General features: G+C 37.2%; 1 protein-coding gene across 5 annotated transcripts in view; it reads right to left on the bottom strand.

Moving 5' to 3' along the window:
* Positions 1–1,956: 1,956 nt before the first annotated feature.
* inpp4b (inositol polyphosphate-4-phosphatase type II B) overlaps positions 1,957–27,084 on the bottom strand; it is a 178,002-nt gene continuing 152,874 nt past the window's right edge. For 4 of the 5 annotated variants that reach the window (XM_055019846.1, XM_055019850.1, XM_055019849.1 and 1 more), the window contains 9 exons: positions 25,428–25,566; positions 19,669–19,841; positions 19,311–19,434; positions 18,794–18,920; positions 16,047–16,187; positions 15,227–15,324; positions 14,330–14,442; positions 11,645–11,799; positions 4,905–5,095 (listed from right to left, as the gene is read on the bottom strand). In XM_055019846.1, coding sequence (XP_054875821.1) covers positions 4,921–5,095; positions 11,645–11,799; positions 14,330–14,442; positions 15,227–15,324; positions 16,047–16,187; positions 18,794–18,920; positions 19,311–19,434; positions 19,669–19,841; positions 25,428–25,566 — 1,245 coding nt within the window. In that variant the 3' untranslated portion in view covers positions 4,905–4,920. Of the gene's footprint in view, positions 2,804–4,904; positions 5,096–11,644; positions 11,800–14,329; positions 14,443–15,226; positions 15,325–16,046; positions 16,188–18,793; positions 18,921–19,310; positions 19,435–19,668; positions 19,842–25,427; positions 25,567–27,084 lie in introns of those variants that run through there. The other variant, XM_055019847.1, reaches the window with a different exon arrangement.

Below are 27,084 nucleotides of genomic sequence, written 5' to 3'. Positions count from 1 at the left end.
TAGTCTCTTGATGTTTTTATACCAAAGTATAAATAATCCTACTCAGTTGCCCATTTCTTCAAAGCAGAGTATTCTTTTTTAATAATGGTACAGTATTATTTTCCCATGCTGAAATTTTGTCCTTTAGTGTTAAGTCTGTTCTCTGTTTTTATTTATTCTTTTATCTGTGTGTGAATCTACTTGCTTCGATGTACCTGTCTCTTTGCTGCTGGTGCAGAAAATGAAGGTGATTGCTATTCTTTTCAAATAATTTTTAGTTTTTAAAAGTGAGATTGATGTGATTTTTTTAAAAACTGGGACATGAGGATTAAAAGCGCCTGCAGATGAACGGCCCGCTCTATCGCTACGCCATGCTCTGCTGATGTCTGCTGATTTATTTTAAGGTACTTTCAGGCACACAGCTTCCTTGTTTGACATTGTGGGAAAATAGAAAGAAGCTCACCAAGATATCAGGAAGAGAAATCTCGACCTTCACATCCTTGGTAAAAATTTGCAGATGCCTGAAGGTTCTACGTTCATCTGTGCAAACTGAAACGCCGTACAGGGAGGAAGATGAAATTACTCCGAAAGCAATGCAAAAAGCCATATAATGGCTGACAGATTTCTGTAAATCTGTCAGCCTTCTGGTTTGATTTGATGTCAGACATTAGGAAAAAAGGTTAGGAGTCTTTTTTATGATGTTTGTAAAAGTCTGAATAGAGGACTGACATGAGAGGAAATGTTGATGTTCTTTTCGCTGAAATATTTGACAGTTAAAACCCAAATATAATCCTGGTGGTAATAATACCCAAGATAGCAACAAAAGCACTGCTGTCCATCAGAAGAAAGAGCAAGATCATGTCAGGCCACAGAAACAACAGACAGAATGTTTCAGCGAACATCGAGGAACCTGAGAGCAACAAGAGGATTCAGGACGCAGTGAAGTTCTGTTCATACACGACAAGAACAAAAACACAACAAATAAAAAACAAAAAAGGTTTAGCTGAGTACATAAACTGCTGGCTGCAAAAATATTCTGAAACACTGAAGCAAAGTATTTCAGCTTCCAAATCTACATTTTATTTTAAATACCTCAAAAAACCATTATGAAAAAAATAAAAACTCTGCAAATAAGAAAATGGGTTTTCCATGAATAAATTGGAGTTACTGTCCCGCCCACCCCCCAAAAAAATCAGCAAATACACTGTTTTGTGACGCAGAAAATGTCATTGGTTACAGATGTAGAATTTGTCATTTGTTCCTCCTTGACAGTGATGACCACAGAGAAAATGGATCCTCCAGAAGGACCACAGAATAACTTTTCTTAATTATTTTCCGTGACATGATGGAGGAGACGAGGGAGACAAGGAAGACGGAGCGTCTCAGCCTGTTGGATGTTTTTTTTTGGGCATATTTATACACTAACAACAACAGCAACCATGTTGCTGAAAAAACAAAAGGACACTCTTCCTCCCAAGAGGTCTGTTGGAGTGGAAATGTGTTCTCTCCATCACTTTATATCCTCATTGGTCATGTCTGTTGTCTTTGCTGCAAATCAAAAGGGCAGAAAAAATGTAGAAAGTATGGAGATGATTCCTCTTGGAATATTTAGACGACAACCTGTTGAATTAATGTCTCGTTTGTCTAAAATCTTTCGTTTCACTATGAAAGGTCTATTCTACATGAAGCATCATGTTGTCTAAAATAAAATCTGTGTAATCAAAAAGTTAGAAAACTTTAAAGAATGTGAAAAGATGTAATTAACTTCACGCTGTTATATTCTGTCCAATGAAGGTGACATCTGGTGTGCTGAGCACCAATATTACCACAATGTATTGACCTTTGTTAATTAACAGTTTACGGTTTAAATTACTGTTCATTTAGAAGCATGCATGTAGTAGAAAGGGTAGATTTCTACTACATGCACTATTACTAAACTGTTGTGACGCACTGTAAAACAAAAATGCATCATAAACACTTCATCTTACTTGTTGCCAGCATTTTTTTTATTAGAAAGCAAAACTCTTATTCCCTTATTTATATTATTGGAGTAAATAACATAAAATTATGACAAATTTGAATTTGTAAAAATGAACAACAGTAAGCCAGTTACAACACATGTACAGTTTACAGTCAACTTAATAAAAAAGTGGAGCAATTTTAAATAGACACCTTAAAAGCAAATAAATATACAAGTGACATGAATTATGATCCATCTAACTATCCATCTATTTGTCTATAACTTATAAATGTGCTAAAGGTTACAGAAAACATTTATTTAATCAGAACATAAATTAAAAAATAGGATATATTTGTGTGTGTGTGTCCGTCCTTTGTAAAGCTAAGACATTACAGGTGACTTTGCATTTAAACACACACGCACGCACACACGCACGCACGCACGCACGCACGCACATACACACACACACACACACACACACAGGATAAAGCTATGTATTGCCACCAGGGCCAAGATAAAAATAAGCATTTGAGTAAAAAGTGCCTTTGCTTTCAAAGCATGTTTGACAAATCCAGATTCCTTTCTGGACGTCAATAATTGTACCCTGCTTACATAAATACAAGTTCAACAAAACAAAAAAAATCGGTTTGCATATTCATTCCTACTCATAAGCGTTCATATTTCTGTCCAAAATGAGGTTTTATTTACAGTACACTCCGCACCACCAGTCCTTAGGAGTCAACTTTGCCGTACGTCCCGTCTGGAGGTCGGTAGCATTTGGGGAAGGCCATCAGCTGCAACATGTTGAAGGCGTATTTCCTGCATTTAATATTCTTTTGAACGTTCTCAATCCGACATCCTTCTCTGATGATGAAGTGATAAAGAAAAGTGGAAATGAGAGAAAGAAAAGAAAAAGGACAAAAAAAGAAAACATGAATGATGGTTTTAATTGTGACACAGAGCTTGATAGGAATAATGTTAAATGAAATTCACATATTTCTGTTGTTTTTTAGGATAGCATTTATTATTTGTTTATTTTTATTATATATTATTTATTGGTTATTTTATTTTGAGAGTTTTATGTGGTTCAATAATTCAAACGTTTTTCTAGATAAAAATGTGAAAATTGTGACTTTAGAAATCATTTAATTCATAAACGTTCATCTGTGTAAGTCGATCACAGCATTTGAGGAGCCTGACAGACATTTTAAGGCCTAAGTGTAATTAAGTTGCTTATCGGTTGCTACAGTTAATAATCCAGTTCATGATTTATTAGCATTCACTATAGACATGATGCATGTACGAGACGGAGATTCATGCTCAGTCAATGTAATTTCTTCATGTTTAAGCCCCCAAAAAATCTGTGATTTGCTAATGCATCACGATCAGGGCTAACAGGGGGTGAGACGGAAATAAAAACACTTTCCAAGAAAATTGGATGAGCATGAACAGTATTTTCATAGAAGCACTATTTGTGTTTCATGTTTCTACAAAGACAAACCACATTAAATACCAGCAATTCTGAACATTTCTATTCAAAAATGTCTTTTAGGAGTTGGACTTGTTCTCCAGAAGTCCAGTAAACTCTTCAGCATTCCAAGACATCTGGGATAATTTTACACATTTGTGGGAAAGGTTTGAGGAAACATCCATAAAGGCATAAACTGGGATCTTGGTGAAACCCGAACTTGTCCTGAACTCATCCAAGAAAGAGACACGTCCTTCCTGTCCAGCTTGGTGTGTGTCACCAGGCACATCTGGAAGAGTGATCACTCACTTCTAAACCTTATGGATGAAATGCATGTGTTCAAAGGCAGAAAGGCAAATCATTTAGCCAGTTTAGTGTCTTCACCATCATCATCTTCACAATATGAATGAAAATAACTCGTACTAATGAGTCCTAGATTTGGGTGTAGCATTTTCCTGGTTTTGGATTTATGTGTAGTTTGAAATAATTCATTGTTTTTAGATTTATTTTGACTTATTAATAATGATAAATATTTTGTTTATTATACTTTGAAAGCACTTTGAACTGCCTTGTTTCTGAAAAAGTGCTTGGTTTTGTCAACTGTATTTTTTCACCTGGTTGTCCATCAGTTCTTAGTAAATACTCTCCATATTTGGTAATGCTATTCTTAATTAACTTGCTGTTGTCACGGTTTTTTTGAAGCATTTCCAAACCATCAGATGATACAGAAGGATAAATCACTTTCAATTAAAACCCAATCAAACATAAGCTACAAAGATCAAAGGTCGAAAACTTCACTCGTCGTTGAGTCTTTGTGTTGGTGAGGTCTGTTCATAAGTCACATTTCAATTTCCTGGTTCATCTGGACCTTTTCCTTAAATCATTATAACATGTGTTAAAGTCTGTTCAAAAATTTTTGTTTATTATTCATCCTTCCTGACGTTTCATGAATACTCGCATCATTTACAGTTATATACTTTTTAGGATTTATTATTTAACATTTTCTGAGGGTGAAAACCCCCAAACTATTATTTTATTTATATTGTATTTAAAAATGTCATGTAGAAAAGTACAAATACTATTGTAATGATCAATGTAAAAATCTTTATTGGCACACCAACGATCAAATGGTTTGATGGTGTTTTGATGATTTATCTTTAATTCTACAATTAACTTAAAACTATAACAAGAAAGTCTTGCTGTTGTTGATGGTTTCAAAGTTTACCTCCTAGTCTAATGTTTTCAGGAGGAAAGAATAAGCTTGAGAAGAGTAGAAAAACTGTAACCTAATCAGTGATGACAAAAAGAAAGAAGAAAAACAACCACAATGAATGTTTTGCTTTTTTTTTAGTTCTAACTAAATGAAAACACAACAGAAGTTGTCAAGTTAAAATTGGCTTCCCCAGACCAATTAGCTGTTCACAACGGTTCTTTAACAAAACAACAAAATCTCAGGAAACAAGCAGCAGAAAACAGAGAGACAGGCGCTCACAGAAATTATGTTATTAGGATTTTATTGATATTTTGCAAGCAGAAAAACAAGACTTAAAATGAGCCACACAACCAGTAAGTGGGAGCTAACAAGCAGCAGGGCAATGGGATAAAAGTGTCGCGACGCTGGTTTGTTTTCCGTCAATGCACCGGCCTCGGGGTCCTCCCAGTGCCCAACGTCTCCCTGGGAAAGCCGACTGCAGAGACGCCCATCAGAGGGAAACAGAACGGACAGACAGATCAAAACGCTGCAGGCCTGGTGCTGTCTGAGTGGACGTTCTGGCCGTAATTGATTGGTGGAGAGGCTTGGCGCGCGGGCGGCAGAACACCCACTCAGACAGACAGCTATTAGCCCAGACTGATGGTTAGAAAAGCAGCAAGAGAGAAAGAAGCATTCTGTGACAAATGGAGCGGATGTGAGAGTCATGCTCAACAAGACCTGACACTGCACAAACACAAAGTCTCACCAAGTATTTCTAGTCTAGTTTCTAGTGCAAATATCTTGGCACACTTGAAATAAGACAAACTAATTCACAAGTAACTTTCCAGCAAGATATAGGATATTGTTCTAAGTAATAATTCCTTAATATTCATGAAAAAGTCTATTTCTACAGGCAGATTAATTCACTAATGGAAAATATGTCTTGTTATGAGTGCAATCATCTGCCACTGAAACTCAATTTTCAGGATTATTGACTTAAAATAATCCTTTTAAGTCAAGATTATTTACGCTTAAATAATCTTGTGTTGCTGAAAAGTTACTTGTAGGTTAATCTTGTCATATTTTTAATGTTCTAAGATATTTGCACTAGAAATACTTGGCAAGATTTTGTCCATTGCAGTTGATGTGATGATTGGACTGGGGGACGGATGAAGGAGGCATGCAGATTAAAATGTAGGAAAAAAAATATCAATCCTGAAACTTAAACCTGCTAATAAACTCTTGGACTGTCTGTATAATGAAGACCCATTTCTTTTTTGTTGTTTTTAACAACATACATAAAATAAACATCTACCGTCATTAAATTTTACTGAGCTGCAAAACACTGCGGTTGCTTAAATTCGACTTTGACCCGTAGCATAGAATCTGTTCGTTCACATAAACATTAATTTGTTCCACTGTCAGCAGAGCTTAAATTTTGTTTTTTCTTTTTTGTCACAGAGCAAAACAATTTTCTTTTCAGATAATCAGCACCTCTGAACCAGCGGATTGTTTTCTCAAAGCTTAAGATGAGAAACTACAATTTTTAACAAAATATAAAGACATTATTCATCATGATTCTACCTCCAAAAACCTTGTTTTTGGGATTTTTAACCGAGTCCGATCATCAGACCTCCTGTGCTGTTTCTAACCCCGTCCACATGGCTCTAACATGCTTATCTGCTCTAACTTGTAATAAATCAAATCTGTGACACATGATAGTGTAAGAGTGAGCTAAATCTGTCTATTATTTACATTTTATTACAATGGAACCATAAAGTTCAATCGATTTTTTTCGCAGACTTTCTATCATAAACAAACACAAAGTAGTGAATAATTGTAACGTAAAAGAAAAACTAAGATCAAGTAAAGGTTGCTACCAATAATCAAAGACTCAGAAGCAATTTTCCTAAGTTTTTTCTTGAAAAATATAGATCGATTGGATGTAGATCTTGACTTTAGCTATGCCGCTCTAAGATATGAAGATCCTTTGACGTTTTTAAATCATATCTCTGTATTTTTATGGTTGTTGTCCGGGTGGAGTTGGACCGTTCGTCCTAATTTCAAGTCTTCTCCAACTCTAATAGGTTTCCTTCCAGGAATGTCCTGTATTTAACTCCACCCACCTTCCTATCAATTCAGACCATCTGCTCTAAAGAAAAGCATCTCTACAGAATGATGCTGCCATCATGCTTCATGGCAGGAATGGTGCATTCATGGAGATGTCTAGTGTTCATTTTGTCCACAGTTTAGCTATGATGTATGCCCAAAAATTCAGCTTTGGTCATATTTTACAGGAGAACGTTTTGTCCGCATGGAAACGTTTTCCCACTACCTGGTTTGTAGAAAACTATAAATTAGATTTCACCTAGCGTTCTGTCAAAATGGATTTACTAAGAGCTTCCTGGCTGCTTTTCTGATTCGTGCTGCATGGTGGGTTTGCATTTCGCTGTATTTTCCCCATTATTTAAACAAGTTCTTTCTTAAGTTTCAGATGTTTTTAAAACCTGAACCTGCCTTAAATGTCTCCACAGCTTTCTCTTTAAATGCAATGAAAACCCTAAAAAATGGCTTGATTTTTTACTGAGATGACTGAAGGGAAGTTGGGTTAATTTTATCGTGCTGTCTACAATTGTACACAGCACACTTTTCAGATTTCTGTTTGCACAAAATGTGACAAATATGTAGCTTTACTCTCACTTCACAATAATCCAAACAGTTTGTTGATCTATCATAAAATTCTTGCCTTGATGTGACGAAAAGTGAAAAAGTTCAAGGGGTGTGAAGCTCTTTAAAAGACAGTGTGTATTGTTTCATAACAGATGTAATTAACTGTTATGACGCAAAGCTTTATATTCTGTGCTTTAAAACTGAGCTGTTATAAGAAACACACCTCCAGCTCACAGTGAACCAGTCCTTCCAGTCTGATCGCAGATGAACATTCAACCCTCTCTTCTTTCCAAAACCAATTAAACTAATCGTGGCAGATTAGTTTAATACCTGCTTAGGTATCTGCACGGGCTGCAAACTAAAGCTTTAAAGTTCATTTTCTTTCCTTATGAAAAGCTCTTGTTTAACGTCACTGGGTGCGATATTATCTCTGCTAACTAACATAGTGCATAAATAATTTACAGACGTGATAATGATTAGGCATGCCAGCCTCACATGGTTTGTCTGCACACAAACCAGATGACAGGGCAGGTAGGGTGCTATTGATTTATTTAGTTGTCACCTGTGAAAAGCAAATATGTGAGTTGTGTTAGTCATTTGCCTCTCGAGGTGAATGGTTGAAGATCCACCTGGAAAGATGAGTCAGGCAGCTCAGTAGGAGTTAGAAAGTTGCAACCTGAGGCCACCTGCTTTGGATAATATTGGTTTTTCAAGCTGAATGTGGATTATCTTGTTTCATTCCTTTCTCTTACAACCTGTCTTGTATGTGCTAAAAGTTCACTTTCCTGTCTTCCTTATCGTTCATAGTTTTTTTAGACACCCAATTATATAATGATTTTGTTTTTTATTGATCATTTCTAAGACACAGAGTGCATTTGTGTACTTTATCTGTCCTGATAAAGAGCTGCTTAGCGTGATGCTGCAGAGAGCCAATCACTGACAGTTCATGTTCCAGTGAGCAGTGAGACTCAAAGTGCTGGTCTGTACAGGGTTCAGTGTTGAGGCTTCAGTTTCTCTCAGAGACAGTATAAAAAAGGTAACTTGTGTCACACCAGCCCAGTTCTGTCTGCTTCGATTGAACTTAAATTTGTTTCCCTAAAAGTTTGGTTTGTATGAGGAGGTGTGAATGTTCATACGACAAAAAAAAGCAACAACAAAAAACCACTGATCCACCTAGAAACCTTAGTTTCAGTTCAGTTGAATGAACTCCTGCATGATTTGAATGCATATGTGAACACCAAGCAGACCAGAGACCGGTCCGAGAGCAGGGCATTCTGGGTAAATACAACCAAAACAAGCACACAAATCTAGAGTTAGAGATTTACCGAACTGTCAGGTGAGAAAAGCTGGTTGAGGAGTTCAAGGATAATTCTTGGGCTTTGGCGTGGAACCAGACATCTACATATCTAAAACTGAGACTACATGTTGTAGTCATGTAATCACCTGCCTTCATCTACATAGAGACCATCTACAGTGGGTGAAACTGGGAAGCCCTTGACATCTCCATGCTTGTTTTTCAGTGTAATATCTTTCCATGTCTACACTGACGGCACCCAACTGAGAAGTGACCTTAATCCCAAGGACAAGTCCAGACTAAGTAACATTATTGTGTGCCTTGTTTTAAACCAGTAATACAATAAACATTGAGCAAATAATTAGTTCAAGCAGTTAAAAACCTTAATTGATTCAAACATAATTAGTACTTTGGAGTGCTTGGGAAGCTCACTTATCTTAATTATCCATCTGCTCTGTTGTAATCCACCGTGACCTGAAAGTTAAAACTCACATTTCCTACCCAAACATCATTGAACACAAGCAAATTAAAATTCAAAGGGCAAGCTTCTTGCTTGTTAGTTCAGCCACTTGTTTATTGTCTGATCGCTGCAAAATGTGCTCAATAAAATACAAAATCCCCGCTTTGGTAATCACATTACGTTTCATTATCCGAGGGCAAGAAAACGGTCAGTGTTAAACGGCTGTTTTCAGAATCACATGTTGTAGGCAAGGATTTCAGAAGCAATTTGACCTCCATGTTTAACTTTGCACCTGTTGTTTAGAATGATTGCTGTTTGGTCTTCACACAGAGGATCTGAATCTGGTTTGAAAGTCCTAAAATCACGCAGACATAGGCAGAAGAGGATTGAGCCACTTTGGAGTTAATTTGTTGGAGAAAATCATCAGCAGGAATTTTCTAAAAATAAGCTGCAGATGTTCTCTCCAGAAAATGGAGAGGAGAGTTCATTTAGTTCCTTCTGTTCTAATCCTGCATGGCATAACTGTCATATCCAAACTACTAAACCTTTGTCCCCACATTCCTAACAGTTCAGAATGTAAATCCTTTTCCATAAGATATAATGCACACTTGCAGAAACCATTTCACTTCATGAGAAACAAATAATAAAATACAGACAATTTAGAGGAATGACATTCTGATGTTTAAATTCCCTAGACTGGGAGTCTATAGCTATTGGCAAGTGTGGACGAACTGAGGGAATTATTAATCCATGTAAGGGAAATATGTTGTTCCAGATCTTTGCAAAGTTTTAACATTTGCAAATTATGGAGGTAAATTGGAGACATAAAGTTTGTTTCACATTTGTTTTTTAGTTTCAAATCTTTTTGTATTTTGAACAAACTGCAGCTCCATAGAAAATGATCAACACTTAATCATTTTGAGCACAGACTGATAATCCCAAAACTGAAGAAAAATGGCTACAGAGCCAGATTCCTCCTGGAATATGTGTGTAGTAACAATTCCTTCCTCCAATCGCTACGATCCTAAAACGTTTCTCAACTGAGCAGTAATAGCAACAGGGACTGGACTTTGTGGACTGTGCTAAATGGAAAACAAGTTTAATGATTAAATGGATCATCGATGATCAGTAATTATCTCTGTAGCATTTAATAGAAAATATATATATAATGCAGTTTTCTTTCATGACTGTGGACACAAAATTATATTTTAAGCTCTCCTTTTGAGTGTTTTTATTTAACAATTTTAGGCTGAGATCAGCATTTAAAAAACAACAACAACAAAAAAAAAACATTTTATTAACGCGGTGCACTGAGTGTGTTTATGGGTCTAAGCCAAACTTTTGGTCTCCACTGATTGGATTTTGTGCTTTTTTTTAACTATTGAAATCTCTTGTTGTGCCCCCAGCCTGCAATCAGCAGGGTTGACCAAGTGTATATCACAGGTACTCGATATGTGCACTTCCCAGATTTTTCTCAAACGGATTTACAGTTGAATCTTATCAGATCTGAGCAGACGTGGATGTTTACCCTGCTGGCGTACACATATGGGAAACGGAGCAGAGTCCCTGCAGGAGCCAACAGGAAGAAACACGGCTGACTGTGAAGGATGTGTGAAGGATAGAGCAGATGGGGGGGGGGGACATCTGATGGTGATAAGTTCATAGGAGAAGGTGCAGAGGAGATGTTTTTGATGGATGGTGTGGGTGTGCAGGGCATTACTTTAAATACAGATGCTGGCAATAACATTTCTACTTCAGGTTTATTGGATTATTCCTCCAACCGGCTAACCTTCAACTCAAACAGGTGATTTTTTTGACTTTTAGAAACACCATGGAAGTAATTTAAAAAGTTGCAGATCTTCTCCTGTATCTTTTAGCTGTTACAGTACTGTGCAAAAGTTTTAAATCATTACTTATTTTCAAATATTTTGGTCTTTTAGATGATTTTGATTAATTGGTTAATAATCTTTGACTACTTTTTCCTCTGACTACTTTGCAGTACTAGTACTTCTTAAGTATTTGCAATGTACATGTTTCTCCTGTTTTTGCTTATCTGCCACATTTAAATGTTTCAGGCACTAAAATGATTATTACTATCATAAAAATACAACCTGAGGAAATACAAAACTACGCTAGTTTCAAGACATATGCCATAGCACACACACCTTCATGTTTGTCAAAACAATTTAAAAAAACAGTTCAATGTGGTATGGTGATATGGAAAGCTCCTTTTTATGCCTGAAATGTTTCATGTAAGATAGTTTTGTTTTATTTCAAGTGTACTAAGATATTTTCACTAGAAACTAGACCAAACATTTTGTTTTTGCAAAGAAATTGATGAAGACCAAAGTTTACAAGAAAGTCGGATTCACAAAACCGAAAGCTCTAGAGCTTTTCCACAGAACTGTAAGTGAAATAATAATGGTTTGTTGCCAGGAGTGTTTAGGAAACTCGAAACTGAATCTTGTTTTCTTGGAGTTCTGAAGGTTGGAGAGATTTTATCCAGTTTCACAAATCCAACCCAATCTGCATGAGCGCCGTCCTGTACCCTGCTTGGAACCAGCTCTGGTAATACCTTGCACTCGGTAATGTGGGAAAACCTTTAGTGACTTGAAACTCACCTCCGCATGCAGTCCAGAGCTCGGACGAAGAAGTCCTTGCTGAGCTGGTGTTCGTCCCTCAGCAGGGCGCACTGCTCTAATGTGACAGACATGGATGTTCGGTCTTTGGCACTTTTACAGCTGGTAAATCGGATTCCGTTCAGCCTTCGGCAAATCTGGCAGAAAGTGGAGGCGAAATTACATGGATCATTAAAGCAGAAGATTTGACTTTTTTGTTTAAAAGTAATTTCTCTTGGGTGGATACGCCCTGTTCCTGTGTTCGTTTTGTCGATGTTGCAACAAGTCCAGAGTAACAGGTAGAGTGGTAGAATGACAAGTCTGCTCTTCATTTCTTACATCAATGCCATTGTGTGAACTTGTTTCTCCCAGCACTGACTAAAACATTTCTATTACGTCAAGCCTTAGGTTTGAAGCCATTTAAATAAATTACCAGACAGCGCTGGGTTGATTGATGTTTAGTTTGTTCCCTGCCTGTCGGCTGATTGAAAGAAAGGCACTGCACTTTTGTCTTGGATAAAAAAATCTAATTTACATTTTTGGACATATTGTGGTCATTAAAAATAAAGACACAGACAGTGGAAATTAAAGAACCGCCACCCATAACTCATAAAGCCTTTGTCCACAAGCTTAACTCCAACCGGTTCTGGTGCAATCTGCTCCAGACAGATTTGTGATTTTATGGAGTTCCATATTTTCAGCATCACAATGAAGAAGCAAGAAACTTTTCCAGAACTACATAGTAGTTTGTCGTGATGTTTACATTATTCTTTGTTTGGTTTTTCTCTTCAATAAAGTCCATGTGTGGATACTGCTGTACATCTTACATAAATACAAATGTTGCACATGTTTAAAAAAAGTGCTGCAATATAGGTAGATTTGTAGTTGGGGAGAAACTGCAGTTTTTTGGCCGATCTTTGATTACTGATCTTTAAAAAGCTTGACCTGCCGATTCTGATTTTGGTCAATACCAATTTTCTTGTCTGAAATATCGCATATTATAGCAAGAAATTGAATTTGAAACAGTGGAGGGACTATTGTTAACTGTAAATGACCTGGTGGGTCCACAAAAGAGACCAGTGGTTGATTTTTAGACCTTTGCCAAGGAAGACAAGATTGGCTTCACATGTAAGCATCGGCCGATCATCGATCTCTAGAACAGCTGGCTGATAAATTGGTAATTTGTATGTTTGGGTCACAAGTTCATTTCTATTGAAAATAATATTATAATATTATTTCAGTCAACCATAATAACAACCAGATAAAGGATGAATGTTGCATCATTTTAGGCCTTAATCTTAATGGTTGGTACTTTTGGTGGTTTGTTTTTAAGGCTGAAAGAAATATCTACGGTTATTTTATTCCATCAAAATCAGCATCCAAAGTTCTCAATCGCCAAGAGTTGATTCAATAATCGACTTTTGCTGATGCTTTTGGCTATGAAGAAGCATCTTTATTAAGGCTTCACTGTTTTAAAACTAAAGCTGGTAAAGCAGCTAACTGCAGGCGAGGAGCCTGAGCAGATAGTCCAAATAAAAGTACCAGTTATACCAGTTTGAAATAGTTGTTACTCTATAAAAAGCAGGACTTCAAACAGAAAATACAAAATGCTAGCAGGTACAACACACTTTGACCAAAATATATTTGCCATTTATTTCTATCAAGAGGCAGTTTTTAGGGATCACTTAGAATTCATGTGAAAAATTATCCGACTTTGTGAAAATGCATTTGAGTTATTTTAAGTGTTTTCTCAATAAAATTAACTTGGGCAGCAACAGTTTCGTCCCGAAGGTTACTTATGATATCTTTCCATCATGGCATTGTGTTGTGAAATAATGGAAAACTAACTCACAATAAACTTTTTATCAAGATATAGCAGCTTATTTTACTAAATAATCCTTAAAGTTGAGTTTTACTGTCAGATTATTTTAGTTATAATAAAATGTCATGTTCTAAGCGCAATAATCTGCAATTGGAAATCAGCATTAATGAATTACTGACTGAAAAGAAGCTCCTATATCTCTCAAATAAGTTTTTTGCAAGCTAATTAGGTCTTATTTCAAGTGTGTGACGACATTTGACCGAGAAATTAGATCAAAAATACTTGGTGAGATTTTGTAGTTTTGCAGCAAATCTTATACAAACAACAGTACAATAAAAAAAATAGATTGCACGCTGTTTTTAATTCCAGCTTACTTTTAAAATATGCTCCAACACTTAGAAGACTGAGCCTGATCAGTCTGAGAGAACAGAGCCAACTGATGATCAACAAGTCAAAGGAGGATTGTGGAAACAGTGACAGCGTGAGATTGATGTGAGATTAAGAGGCAACACTGCCAATGAAGCGTTCACTGCAGGCTGCAGCCTGCGCTTCTCACCCACTTCTCACACAACGTAACTTCAATGACTTTAATATACGTATCATAAGGACACACTTAACAGTCCACTAGCACAAGCTAAATATCGCTATATAATGAAGGTCAGAATCCACATCGTGTTCTCTTCCAAAGTCAATCAATCTTGCTCAGATTGTTGATTGTCTTTGGCTCAGTGCCCTTTTAAGAAGGAATAAATCAAGTGTAGCATAAGATGTGTATGTTTGCCAAAAAAAGCCTCTGAAATCTGTCATACGGTTGAGAGGACACTTCCTTGACAGCAAGAGAAAGTTTGAATAATAAGCAAACACACCGTTCCAGCAATCCACAGTATCTCAACGTTCTTCCTCTTCTTTGTGACTACATTCTGGCCCAGCGTTTCAAGTAATTCCTTTATGTCAGTCTGTGTCTGAAAACACGGTAGACCTGTTTGCAGTGAAACAAAACACAGTGTTAGAGTTAAGAAAGCTCAGAATGAGAGGATGCATGCTGATAAACAGATAAATCCAATTCAGGTCATTTGTCTTTGTCTCTTTAGAGAAGTTTCTGATTCATTAAACAGTTACAGAGACTTTTGACCAAATTGTTGCTCGTTGAAGTGTAGAAACTTTGTAAGTAAAGTAAAGAAGGGATTAATAACACTGCAAAAACATGAAGTCTGAGTATTTCTGCCTTGTTTCTGGTGCAAATATCTTAGTATGCTTGAAATAAGACAAAATTAACTTATAAGTAGCTTTTTATCAAAATACAGGAGCTTGTCTTAAGTCAATGACTCCTTTGTATTGACAAAAAACGAACTAGTTTTATTGGTAGATTATTTCACTAAAAAGACATTTTCCTGTATTATAAGTGAAATAATCAGCCAGTGGAACTAGCACTTCTTAATCAATATTAGCAAAACATCTTTATCTGGATGGAAAGTTACTTGTAAGTTAGTTTTGTCATATTTCAAATGTGTTAAGATATTTGGTAAAATTGTGTGTTTTGCATTGTGTAAAGCACTCTAAACATGTATGCCTGCTGTTTCCAGCTTCTTGTAATCAATACTAATTCCATGCAGTCAGAAAAGGTTTGAGAAGATCTTTGACACAAGCTGTTTCACTGCTGGATATTGACTTGAAACATGCAGTGAGTCTGAATATCTTTAAATTTGTGGTGCAGTTGCTTTTAGCTTGAAAAAATGTGGCAAAACATACGAGTTGCTCCTTACATTCCAGTGGCACCTTTTCTCTTAACGTCTTATAATAGGCTTCTAAAATCTCAAAGTTCTTCTGGTTTATTCTTTCCTGTAGAGAGATATCTCCGAACCTGCGGAAACCAGAAGGAAAAGATATTGACAGAATTCAAGTTCTTTGACTTAAAAAGATACTTCAGATTTTTTTTAAAACATGGTTGTGTGGAGACACTAAGAGGAGACAATATCTATCTTGTGGCAGATGAAAATGTCTTTTCTATTAAATTATTATTTCCCGGACGATGGAGCTACACGCCAGGTAAAGTGGGGATTTTTCCAACCTTAAAATTAATTCAGTCTGGAAATGTTCACAGCAGAAATGCAACAATTTTTACAAAGTTAAATGTGACTTGTCATCAACTTATTTTGAAAATGTGATTGATTTTTAATGTCATTGTCGGAACAAGCTTAGTCACATGTGATTTTAATTACATTACTTATTTAATGGCGACACCACCATGGAACTTCAAAAACATTCAAGGCTTTAAATATTAGTATTTTAAACCGGTAAGATATGAACTGAGGAAAACAAAGACACCAATCTACATAACGATATCTAGGTAGTTTTATTTTTCAAAGGGAATTGAAGATAAATTATCAGCAGCTATGAATATAAATGTAAGATTCTCTGAATAAAAACACGACAGACACTATGAATCACTTGTAAAACGTTTTTATATAGACTGCACAAGTTTGCATATTGATTAAAGGAGTGTGTGTTTGTGTGTGTGTGTGTGTGTGTGTGTGTGTGTACGTGTGTGTGTGTTTTAGGGAGAAAGAGTAGTAGTTGCAGTACCTCTCAGCTATAGTTTGTTGCTCGTTGATGCCAACGTTAAACAGAACGGGGAAAACTCGCAGAGACCTGCCCTCCTTGATCTCATCTGGCAAGGTCTGAAAAATCACTTGTGGTAATGGCACTTCGACAGTGAAGTGGTCTCTAAGTACAACGAGAGAAAGAGAGAGAGAAAAGATCATTTAGGAGAAATTCAATATGTTCTGCAGTTCTGATGGACATAATACCTTCAGGAAGTTGGGAATGTGACTCCTGAGTAAGGTGTGGGCAAACGCTGGAGTCGAAACGGATGGTGTTTGTGCGTCAGAGACAGACATGAGTGTAATTGTGTGAAATTGCCTTCAGCACTCTGAATATTCAGCCAAGCAGCTGCGGCACAGTAAAGCCACTTCTCTCCTATGTGGATTAAAGTTCACATAGTTCAGAAAGGAAAATGACTTCCTCATTACTGCCAATAGCCGACTGCTGAGTGACTTTCTTCCTTTTCCAGCTCTCATGCAGATTTTCTTGCCCTAAACATCTTAGCTGATAAGCTGCTGTAAGTCGCTACGATGCAGTTTTTCTTCTTTTTCCATTTTTACTAATTATTCTTTGAGCTCTCTAGTTATATCAACAAAATACCCTCTTATATGGAAAATACCCCGCAGGGGTTTTACCTTTAAACACATTTTTACATGAAATATTGTTCCTGTCAGAATCCTGCGTTGCTTTGGCTCTTTCTTATTTTTTTAGTTTCTCTTCATTTATTTGCCTTTTGCTTAGTTCAGTCTGCTCTCAGTTTAGTTATGTTATGTTTATCATTAATTCCTTATGACTAGTTATTATTTGTTACAGTTATATTTGTCTTTCTGGTATTAAACCTCCTCTCTTTTACTTGCTCCTTGCTGGTTCTTTCTGTTATTCTCCGGTTCTTCTCTGCGTTCCCTGTCTCCCTTTAGATTTTGTGCTTAGTTGGATTTCTTTGATTAAATGTTTATTTCATTATAGAATCTGCTGGCATGTTGGTCCAACTTTATGCCCATGCCATGACGGGTTCAATATTTCTGTTTCTTTCCACATTTACCACTTTGCCTTCCTTTCTCCCAGGAAGACAAAAACAGGGGGTGAGAAGGATGAATTTATCCGCATCAACCCAAAACAGGCTCAGGGAAGTAGACATAACATAGTTTAGAACAATTGCTGACTGCTGTTGTTGTTTGTGAGCATAAAGTTTATCAGATAAGAAAGTGCTTATGCATTCACCGTCAGTAGAAAATGCTTGCTGACATCTACATACCATATACTATAATTAGCTCCGAATGTTTTTTACTTCCACTGCTCAGAGAAGTGAAGGAAAGAACAATTGATTATCTGTTTTTTAAAATTTCATACGCGGCGCACAGCATTCGCTTGAAGAGAGGGTTTAGTGCTAAACAACTTGTTCTTGTGAGGGGAAAAAACACAATATTTATGTGAAGAAAAGTGAAACTTGCATCACTGCATAGCTTAATGTATAACAGGTTATTTGAGGAGAAATTTGTTCATACATCCCTGTACCTACCTAAGTAACAATGCTGGCCAGAAAAGGAGCAGAGATTTGAAACTAACTGAATGCTACAGTGACATTATTGTTTTCAAATTACAGTTTTGTTGCAAAGTAACAATCAGACTTGGAAAAAGTTGCATTCAGCTTTTCTTCTCAATTTGTTCTCCTCACTGGATAAATAACCAAGTATGTAGTATTTTTATTTTTTGCCTTGAATCATAACTTCATTACCTTTCAGCAACTTTTGGCTTCTTTTGCTTAACTCTTTTTCTTCACATATTTCTCCATGTAAGTCACGAAAACAAAGAAAAGTATTTTGAGCTACAAGTCTGAATATAACTGAGATTAATAACTGCAAAAATTATGCTATGTGTCCTTTAAAGCTGCAGAATGTAATTTTTATAAAACATTTTTTGTTTGTTTGTTGTAACTGTCTCTGTCTCTATCTGCACTCTGTCACTGTCACACCATCTTGTTGTGACAGAAAATCTGAAAATTTACGCTCCTCTCCCTTCCCAGTTCTCACAATGCTAAATAGAAACAACCAATCAGAGCCAGGAGGCGTGTCTTAGCGCAGTCAATCACAATCTCATGTGGCGCTGCTCATCCTCCAGCCCTCTCACCTGGTTGGTCTCTGCTAGCACAACCTGTTGTGAATGCTCATGCTAGTTAGCATGGCCACCTATCAATGGTTTTCCTGTAGCGATAAGTTGTTTCTCTGTCAGTAAGTTGATGGACAGCGCTAAGACCCGCCTCCTGGCTCTGAGTTTTTTGTTTTTGAATGGGGCAGAGGAGATTCATGCTTTCCCAGATTTTCTGTCTCATAACAAACTGTGACAGTTTTAACAAATATATAAAAACATTCTTTATAAAAGACTCATAATGCAGCTTTAATATGCATTATGTTAAATATAATGCATCTTAAAGCATTAAAAAAATGCTTCAAGATGCATTTTAACAGACATAAAGAGGTGGCCAGACACAGAATGCAAGCAAAACATCACAGTGGATCAGATTTAACATATGTCTTTAAGAAAAATTTAAAAAGGAAAGTGAACTGGTTCTTGCTGCTACTGTAACTTTAAGTCATAGCATTCAAATAATAAATTCTCAGCATGACCTAATCAGTTCTTGCGAAGCGATTATCGATATATTTCTAGGAAAAACTGAGTCATGCCATTGTCACACAAAGTGGCTGAACCTGGCAGGGTGTGAGGAATCTCACCGTCGGCCACAAACTGAAGGCTGCAGGTCAGTGAGGTCATCCGCTTTGGCCTCTGTGATCTTGAACGTGACTCTCTGCAGGTCGGAGATGCCGATCTCCATGTCCTCCAGCATCCCGATCTCTTCACCTGAAACAAAACATCGCCCAGGATTTCATCTCTGCTCCGAACGTCGTTCTGACTTTCAGTAAAATTAAAGAAAAAATCAGCAATGAAGAATCGAGTTTGAAAAAAAATCTGTATTTGTTTCACTTTCTAAACTAACCTTCCGATAGCTGTTTATCCTTCACCAGGAAGACATTGTGTGAGACGTAGTGAAGCCTTTGTGATAAGAACATTATGCCAAAACCAACAACCCACTGAGTCATCACCTTGTTTTCGAACACGGAGTAACTTGCCATAGCATTCATCACTCATCAACGTATTGAACAGTTTTCAAATTAAGTGTTCTTCTTCAAAGCGTAGAACAATGAACAATGTGAAAGAAGTGGAGGTTTCGTGTTGCTGTGATTGACTCACTGTAAGTGCTCAGCAGGCTCTCGAACTGAGCCACCAGGCCGACGAGGTGGAGCTGCCTCAGGAAGTCTTTGTCCTGCAAGCCTGCATACAGCCTCATCACAAAGCCGCATGCCAGCGCTGCCAGCTGTTGACGTGCAACAAAAACAACTTCAAACGCTGCTTTCATGCTTCCCAGCTCAGACAATACGAAAGGCATTGCTGATTTGAACAGATAGAACTGGGCTGCAGACCAACTGCTCAGATATTTATTAAATTATGACTAAATATTCATGAAACAAAGGTAACATCGGTGTTCAGGTGGGGGCAATAAATAGCATTTTACTGTGAATTTAGTGGATGAGTGCAGCCAGCCACCTACTGCCTGACTGAAGACTATGTCTCTCCTCTGCTGCAGGTGGAGGCCTTGAGGTATGCTGCACACTGCCTCCTGCAGGAGGACGAAGGTCATTGCTCTCTTTGCTTTCTCCACCACCTCCAAAACGCACTCCTTTAGTCTGGTCACCAGAGGACCCAGCTGCTCCCGCCAGTCACCTGCAGAGAAATAAAAGAACAAAAACACTGAGAAGAGGGTCAGAAAGAGTTTAAAACTGAATCTATTAGGGCGTGAAGTTTTAAATGTGTGCTGAATGTTGGGCAAATTTGGAAAACTTCTTCAAGTTTAAAGGGAATATTCATATCAATGCTGCAGTCATGCTGAGTTCAATCTGATCAGTTTCTTTACACGTATGTATGGAAGTGTTTCACTGCCAGAACACGGAAGCAAATTTAGGAGCACTATCATGTCCTAACAAGAATGTTTCTCCTTACAACTTGAAAAGCTTGATAAAAGATAAAAGTTTGTTATTGTAACGAGACAAGCTTTACATTTTGTTAAAAGAAAGGTTTTCATTGTAAGGAGATAAAAATACGCTCCTCTATGACTATGAATAAAGGGGCTTGGTTTGATTCCTCCTCTTCCTGTTTTCTATACACAACATATAAAAACCCCAAGCAACAGGTTTTACTGTAATCACCTTTTTATTTAAAAGAGAAGATATTTTGGTTTTATTAATCTTTAAATCTTATAAATTTTCTTGTTTTAATGAGAAATGTTCTCATTTTAATGATATAAAAATAAGATCCTCTTATTACGACTTATAAAAAAAGAGGCTTGCTACGACTCCTTTTCATGCTGTTTCCTCTGGACAATATCTAAAATTTCAAAGAGGTGTTGGTGTTTTTTTAGATGAGTTTTCCATCTCATTGTGCAAAGAAAGTTTCTCATTTTACTGACATAAAAATTCCTTCCTCTCACAGATGACAACTTGTTAAAAAGGCCTTCAGAGCCTCACTATGAATCTTCTTCCTCTCACCCTGTTTCCTCTGCTGCTGCATTATGGTTATGATCTTTTGTATTTAAAAGAAAATATATTTTGCTTTTAATGACATTCATTAAAAACAAACCATAATTTTTTTATTTTCATTTAAATCGAGAAAGTTTTCTCCTTCATACGAGATTCTGATTCCTGAATATACAATATTTTCAAACTCTGGCAGTTGAACGCTTCTGTACATATAAGAGGTTTCTGCACCTCTGCAAGCAGTTCCAGCCTTTCTGTGAAAGAAGTATCTACAATCAGTGCTTTCATACATTTATTAACACAATGAAATGATGGAGATGAGGAAGTGCAGAGTTCGTAGAGGTTGCCTTGATGGGTTTTGTAAGATTCAGTACTGAATTGTGAGGCCCTGAAATTACCTTCCTATGCCTGCATATGAAATCTTTCACTGCCATTTAATTAAGTCAGGGGTGTCACACTAGTTTGAATATAGTGTGACAACTGTAAAAGGTGATACCAGTTTAACCTGTCAGAGTGCTGGTTTCACCAGTTGAAATGAAATGCTAAATTTTTAAGACATACAAAGTCCTATTTGCAGTGCTAATATTAGGATTTACATTAAAATTAGGTTAATATTTTGTCTGTTTAATAAAATAAAATACCAATGTGAACATTAACATTTTGACACAAGATAACATTTACATGAACCATTCCACGCTGCTGTCTTGAGAAGGGCGTGTTTCCTGATCCTGGTCCTTAAGGGCACACACCTGCATGTTTTTACTCAGACTTCTGTGGAAATCGATGACTAATTAGTAAAGTATCTTTGTGGTAATTAGTTCCTTTTGAGTATGCATAGTGCACATGTGAAGGAATCAATCAATCAATCAAACAAGTTTATTTGTATAGCACATTTCAGCATCAAAGCAGTTCAAAGTGATTCACATGAAAAAATAAAATCATAAAACAGTCACCAATTGTACAACCAGTGATGTCGTCATCAAAATAATTGACACAAATCAAACATGTTGGCCAATGTTCCATTTAAAGCAACTCTAAGCAGCCTTGATTTAAACACACTCAGTGTTTCAGCTGTTTTGGAGTTTTCTGGAAGTTTGTTCCAGACATGTATCTTTGTTTGGGAGTAAGAATAGAGATTCATCTCAGGTTATAATTCACTAATCTGAAATTTTATAACGATTTGCATTCCATTATTAAAGAGAGCTGGGTGTAAACTTCAAACATCAACTGAATATGAAATATTTTACATTCCAAAATCCTTCCAATCTGAATTCAAGTACAATGCATTTTATTTCTAATGCATTGTACTAATGAGCGGTCTATTGAGCAGCCAGCAGGGGGCAGTGTTGGATAGACATCGCCCAGCATGCTGTGGTCTGTTCAGCCTTCACATTCTCAAAAGTTCATGGACAAACAGATGCAGTAGGACTCCCAGCTTGTGAATCACATCAGATTGGGCTGAGCCTCGTCTGAGAAATCTCGCCTCATCTCAAACACCGCCATCAGACCGAGGGAAGAAAAGGAAGAGGAGGACAGATGAGTCCCACTCACCTGCTCTCAAACACATCTGTATAAACATCCGCTTCTTCCCACAGCAATGTCTCATCAAAAGTCCAGACATTACCCATGACAACCAGAAGTTTAAGCTGTTCTCATGATTCTACCCACGTTTAGAGTTCGGCAAGCAGAGGACCGCCTGCTCTGAGGCAGCTTTGCATCTTACTAAAGGAGCTCTGGTGGCTGGCGGAGAACCAGGTGCTCTGGCCTTGTTCCTTGCACACACGCGCCAAACAATAAAAATGCACCAGCATTTCTATAGAAGCAGTGGAGCGACCTAAATGGAGAGATTCTCCAAAAGTGATGGTGCTGCCCTGGGTGCCAGCCGGCAGCTGCATCAGGGTGTCTCCCTCTGAACAGAAGCTTCAGAAAGGATTTGATACGACCAGGAGGAAGACCGAGCAGCTGGCTGTCAGCAGGAAACTTGTCTGCATAAACTGAGCAGGGTTGACGCGCATTTTTATGTCAAAATTTAGCAGACTTCATTTAAATTTCTGCAATCCTTTCTCATTTATCAACATTATTAATACTAGTTCACAATAAATCTATAGCAGATATTCCTATTTCTGGTCAGATTTTGAATAAAGATGGTTTGATGACAGAGAGACAGACAGATAAATGATGTCCAAACTCTATGTTTTGGTTCTTTTGCTGGATCAGAAAACTTGAATTGACTGATTGGGTCTCATGTGAAAACATGTAATTCAACAGCTAAAGTAGCTAAAGTGTTTCCAGACGAAGCAGGGCTAATAAAAAGCTCACGCAGGGGTGATATGGGTAGCAATCATTACTAAAGAGCGAGTGAATAGTTTGAACTCTATCTGCACTCTGACAAATTGTTGGAGAAATTCAAGGCCAGTGCTCCTCTCTCCAGGAAGTGAAAACCAAAAATAGCCGACTTCAAGAGCAAAGTGTGTAATAATTCGTCAGAGAAACCCAGAGCAACTTCTGAGCAACTGGAAGCTTAGAAGTTCAGTTCTATCGCAGACACATTGAAATACAGCAGTGTGCATGGCAGGACTGCAAGAAGGAAGCAACAGCTCTTCAGAAGAAGTATTATAAGGTTCCCATGAAACAAACAAAGAGCTGCTGAAAAAAACACAACTCTCTGGATGAATGAGACTAAAATAAAACTTTGTAGATTAAAGACAAATTGCTATGTTGGGAGCAGGAGAATACGGTTTCATCTCTGGGAGTCTTTGCTGCTGGATTTGAAGTTAAGCCACACTGTCACCACTCTGAGGTACCAGGGAAGTTGGGCTCAAACGTCGTCCCAAGGTGGAACAGGAAAATGTTCCACATGTCAAGGGATGCAGGATGTGGATGTTTGTGAGTGTGCATAGGATGAATTGTGTAAAAGTGCTTTAACTGGATCTATAGAATCACAGGTTTAGTATTTGACTAACAAAAGAAGCACAGCATAAGGAGTGGCAGGGGAATCCAGCAAGTGCTGCTGAATTAAAACCACAGGCTCTCGCTGGGTTTGTGAACATTGTTACTAGAAAGTGCAGCTTTGCATTTATAACACAATTGTCTTATAAAAAGACCTAAGTATTTGTTTTTTTATTATTAAAAAAGGTCAGAATACATCATTTTGACACTCAAAAACCTACAAGTCTTGAAAGTATGAACCAAAAATGACAGTTAACATTAAGTAGTTTTTATATCAGATTCAAACCCTAACGCTTCTCATAGCACAACTGCCTTATGAAAAATGTCTGTTATTTTATTTAAAAAGGCCAGATTTGATTATTCAGATATCCACAACCCCAAATCTTGAAAGTATAAATCAAAAAACAGTGTCAGCTTTACATAGTTTGTCATGTAATATTCAAACTAGTGCTGCCATTTAGTTAAAAAATCTAATCAGATTAATCACACTCCAGCACTGTGATCAATCACAATTAATCACCGTGCTTAACTATGTAAGACAGAAATGTAAAAAGAAAAAGAAAAATTTAAGAAAATGTTTCATTGTCTCTAAATTTTCTATTTACAAAGGTTTGGAAGAAGTCAATTTATTTAGAAGTTTAGAAATGTTAACCATAAACTGGTTGTGATTAACGCATCAACGTTGCCAGCTGACATTCATACTCAATACTTCGAGATAAAAACAACCCGTGGACTCAAACCCTCTCAAACCTACAACATCTGCAACTTTTTATGAATAATAACTTCCTTGTCTGGAGTGTAAATTTGGTAAATGCGTGTTGCAGCAGATTAAGACAACACTCTTATTTTCCTAAAAGATCCTGCAGGAAATGTGGAAAAGCTTCATGCAAGTGAACAGGAAGACACATTTCTCCTCGACCACCTACAGCAGTTGCCACAGTTCAGTTTGTTACCTGAGGATTATGAAATTGTTGGAATCTGGGAGCAACAACTCCCATCTGAAGGGCAAGGGGGAAAACAAAGTTCATGCCATGGCAAGAACAGATTGCTCAGACATGGAGTCACAAACTGCAAGCAAGATATTTTCCATTTAAGAAAAAATAAACCTCGATTTTTCTATTCATATTTACTGTTTGTACAAAAGGTTTGATGTCCACAAATCATATAATTTGAGTCAATAACTGCTCAACATAATCTTCCTTTTGTTTACCCATTATCTGCAACACCAGCTCTTTTTTTCCTAGTGCCAAATTAATGAGAGAGTGATTGCACATCATTATTTTAATGTGTGGGATTATCTTGAAGTCACGCTTTAGGGCCACACAACACACTGCTGTGAAAAAAAACTAACTGCAGACAGACTCAGAGTGAATTGTCAGAACAATTTGACAGCTATTCCTGTCAAAACCTCACATGTAAAACCAGGACTGCTTGTGTGTTTCTGTAGAAAACTGAGCCTTGCACAATCTTCACAAAAATGTTATGACATTTGATGAGAAAAATAGGTATTAGAGTGAAAATGCTGGTCAGAACTGGAGCAAGAATTACAACTTCAACTTGAATTCTGCCAGAATTTGAATTCCTGAAATTACAATTTTTGTTCTTTTGCTTCGATGCCCCAGGTAATATTTCAAATGTATCATCATCGATCACTTTCAACTTCCTTCTTCACTGCTCTGAGATAACTTTTTTGTTTTATATCTTTTCTCAACTTTTGCACATGAACAAAATTACAAGATACAAATCAGAAGCTAAACTGAAAGGAAAAACCTGCATTCAGTTTAACCTTGTAAGCCTTGCAAGTAAAAAGGCGTGAACAGCGTTTCACCTGGGTTGTGTGAGGTGATGACATCAGCAAGCTGTTGCTCCGGCGCTGGCTCTGGCTTGCTGTTGTCACCTTCGAGGAGTTTGTCCACCATGGCGATCACACAGTTGAGACATTTGGCGACGTTGGCCCAAACCCTGTCCTGAGGAAGAGATCACACAACCACCAATCAGGCCAGATCAGCTTCACTGATTCTGCTTGTCTGAGGCAGCAAGATGGAAAGAAAGCCAAAGAAATAAAAACAAAGAAAACGAAACACAGCAAAAACTCTTTGTGTTCGACAGATCAAAAGGAAAAGGCTGTATGGATTACGCTCAAAGCATTTCCTTTGTTTCTTCCATTTCTCCTCGTTATTCTGGGTTTCAGTGATGAACTGAGGCTCATTTTTCCTTGTGTGTGTGGGTGTGTTTAGGTGTGTTTGTGTTTGCATATGGGACCACTGTACTTTTTTAAATGTCTTGGTTAAAAAAAAGATTAAACTGGTTTAAATCCCAATAAATAATTGAATCAGTGTCTCTGCTGTCAGTGTGACAGCAGCTGTTTTCACAAACACAGTGGCCTGCACGCTCACTTGAGAAGCTGGCTTAGTTTCAATGATAAGATTACTGCACAATAATCCTGCACACTCAGTTTGTCACAGTGAAATATTCTAATTCCTGGGAAATTAATTTAAATTTTCCCGGTAATTGACATGATTGGCCAAATCAATGACGTCTGTTTAAAACAGTAAAAGCTCCTTCGTTTGCTGAGAGTTTTAGGATTATGCTTATAATTCGTTTTTTGATTATTATGCAAGAAGTAAACTGAAATTTACATAACATTTATGGTACAATATCTGTGTGGCAGTCTTACCAAAACAATGTTTTATTAGATTATGTAGTTGTGCAAAGGTATTAAACCACCCGCAGATAAGATTCTTACAAAAAGACAACTTTAACTTTTTAAAGTAGTCTGGATATATAAAGATTATTAAAACTTTTCCCTAAAACTGATTTTTATTGTCCTATCCTTGTTCAAAACATTGTCTGCTAAATGTTTGGAAGCAAAATGTAGACTTCTAAGCCAATTTCTTATTTCTTTCTATGAGAAAGATTCTGCTAATTTTTCTCATAGAAAGTGTTTGATAGAGCTACATCTGGCACTATTAGTGTCCTAGTACTTCTGGTCCAGTTATTCTTTGTGTAGATTTTTCCCACGAATCAAGCTATTGACAGATCTATTGCTGATTTCATTGCTCCTCAACCCCAAAGTCAGTTGGAGGTGACGGGGCTTCTCCCACTCTCACCCCTTGCTCAGGAGCCAGGCTTGATGCCAAGCCAGTGATCCGCCCTGCAGGGCAGATATTTTTTATTTACCCTTTTGGGTTAAATTTGACTCTCTGTGTTATAACTTGTGCTGAATCTGACTGCGTTTTGAACTTGACTCCATTTAGTTAGATGTGTGCTCGAATATTATTTTACCAATCAAATCAAAGCAGTTTATATCTGCATGTTGCTAAAATTGATCAATCAGTCGCCTTTTAAGTTATTTTCAGCAGCTGTGAGGCACAGTGGTGAAAGTTACTCAATGGATTGTTGCTAGGTAACCAGAGAGTGAGTGAGTGAGTTGCTAGGTAACCAAAGAGTGAGTGAGTTGCTAGGTAACCAAAGAGTGAGTGAGT

Source organism: Poeciliopsis prolifica, unplaced genomic scaffold, assembly GCF_027474105.1.
Source record: "Poeciliopsis prolifica strain line A6 unplaced genomic scaffold, Auburn_PproV2 SCAFFOLD064, whole genome shotgun sequence".
Lineage (NCBI taxonomy): Eukaryota > Metazoa > Chordata > Actinopteri > Cyprinodontiformes > Poeciliidae > Poeciliopsis > Poeciliopsis prolifica.
This window is presented reverse-complemented; position numbering and strand designations above follow the sequence as displayed.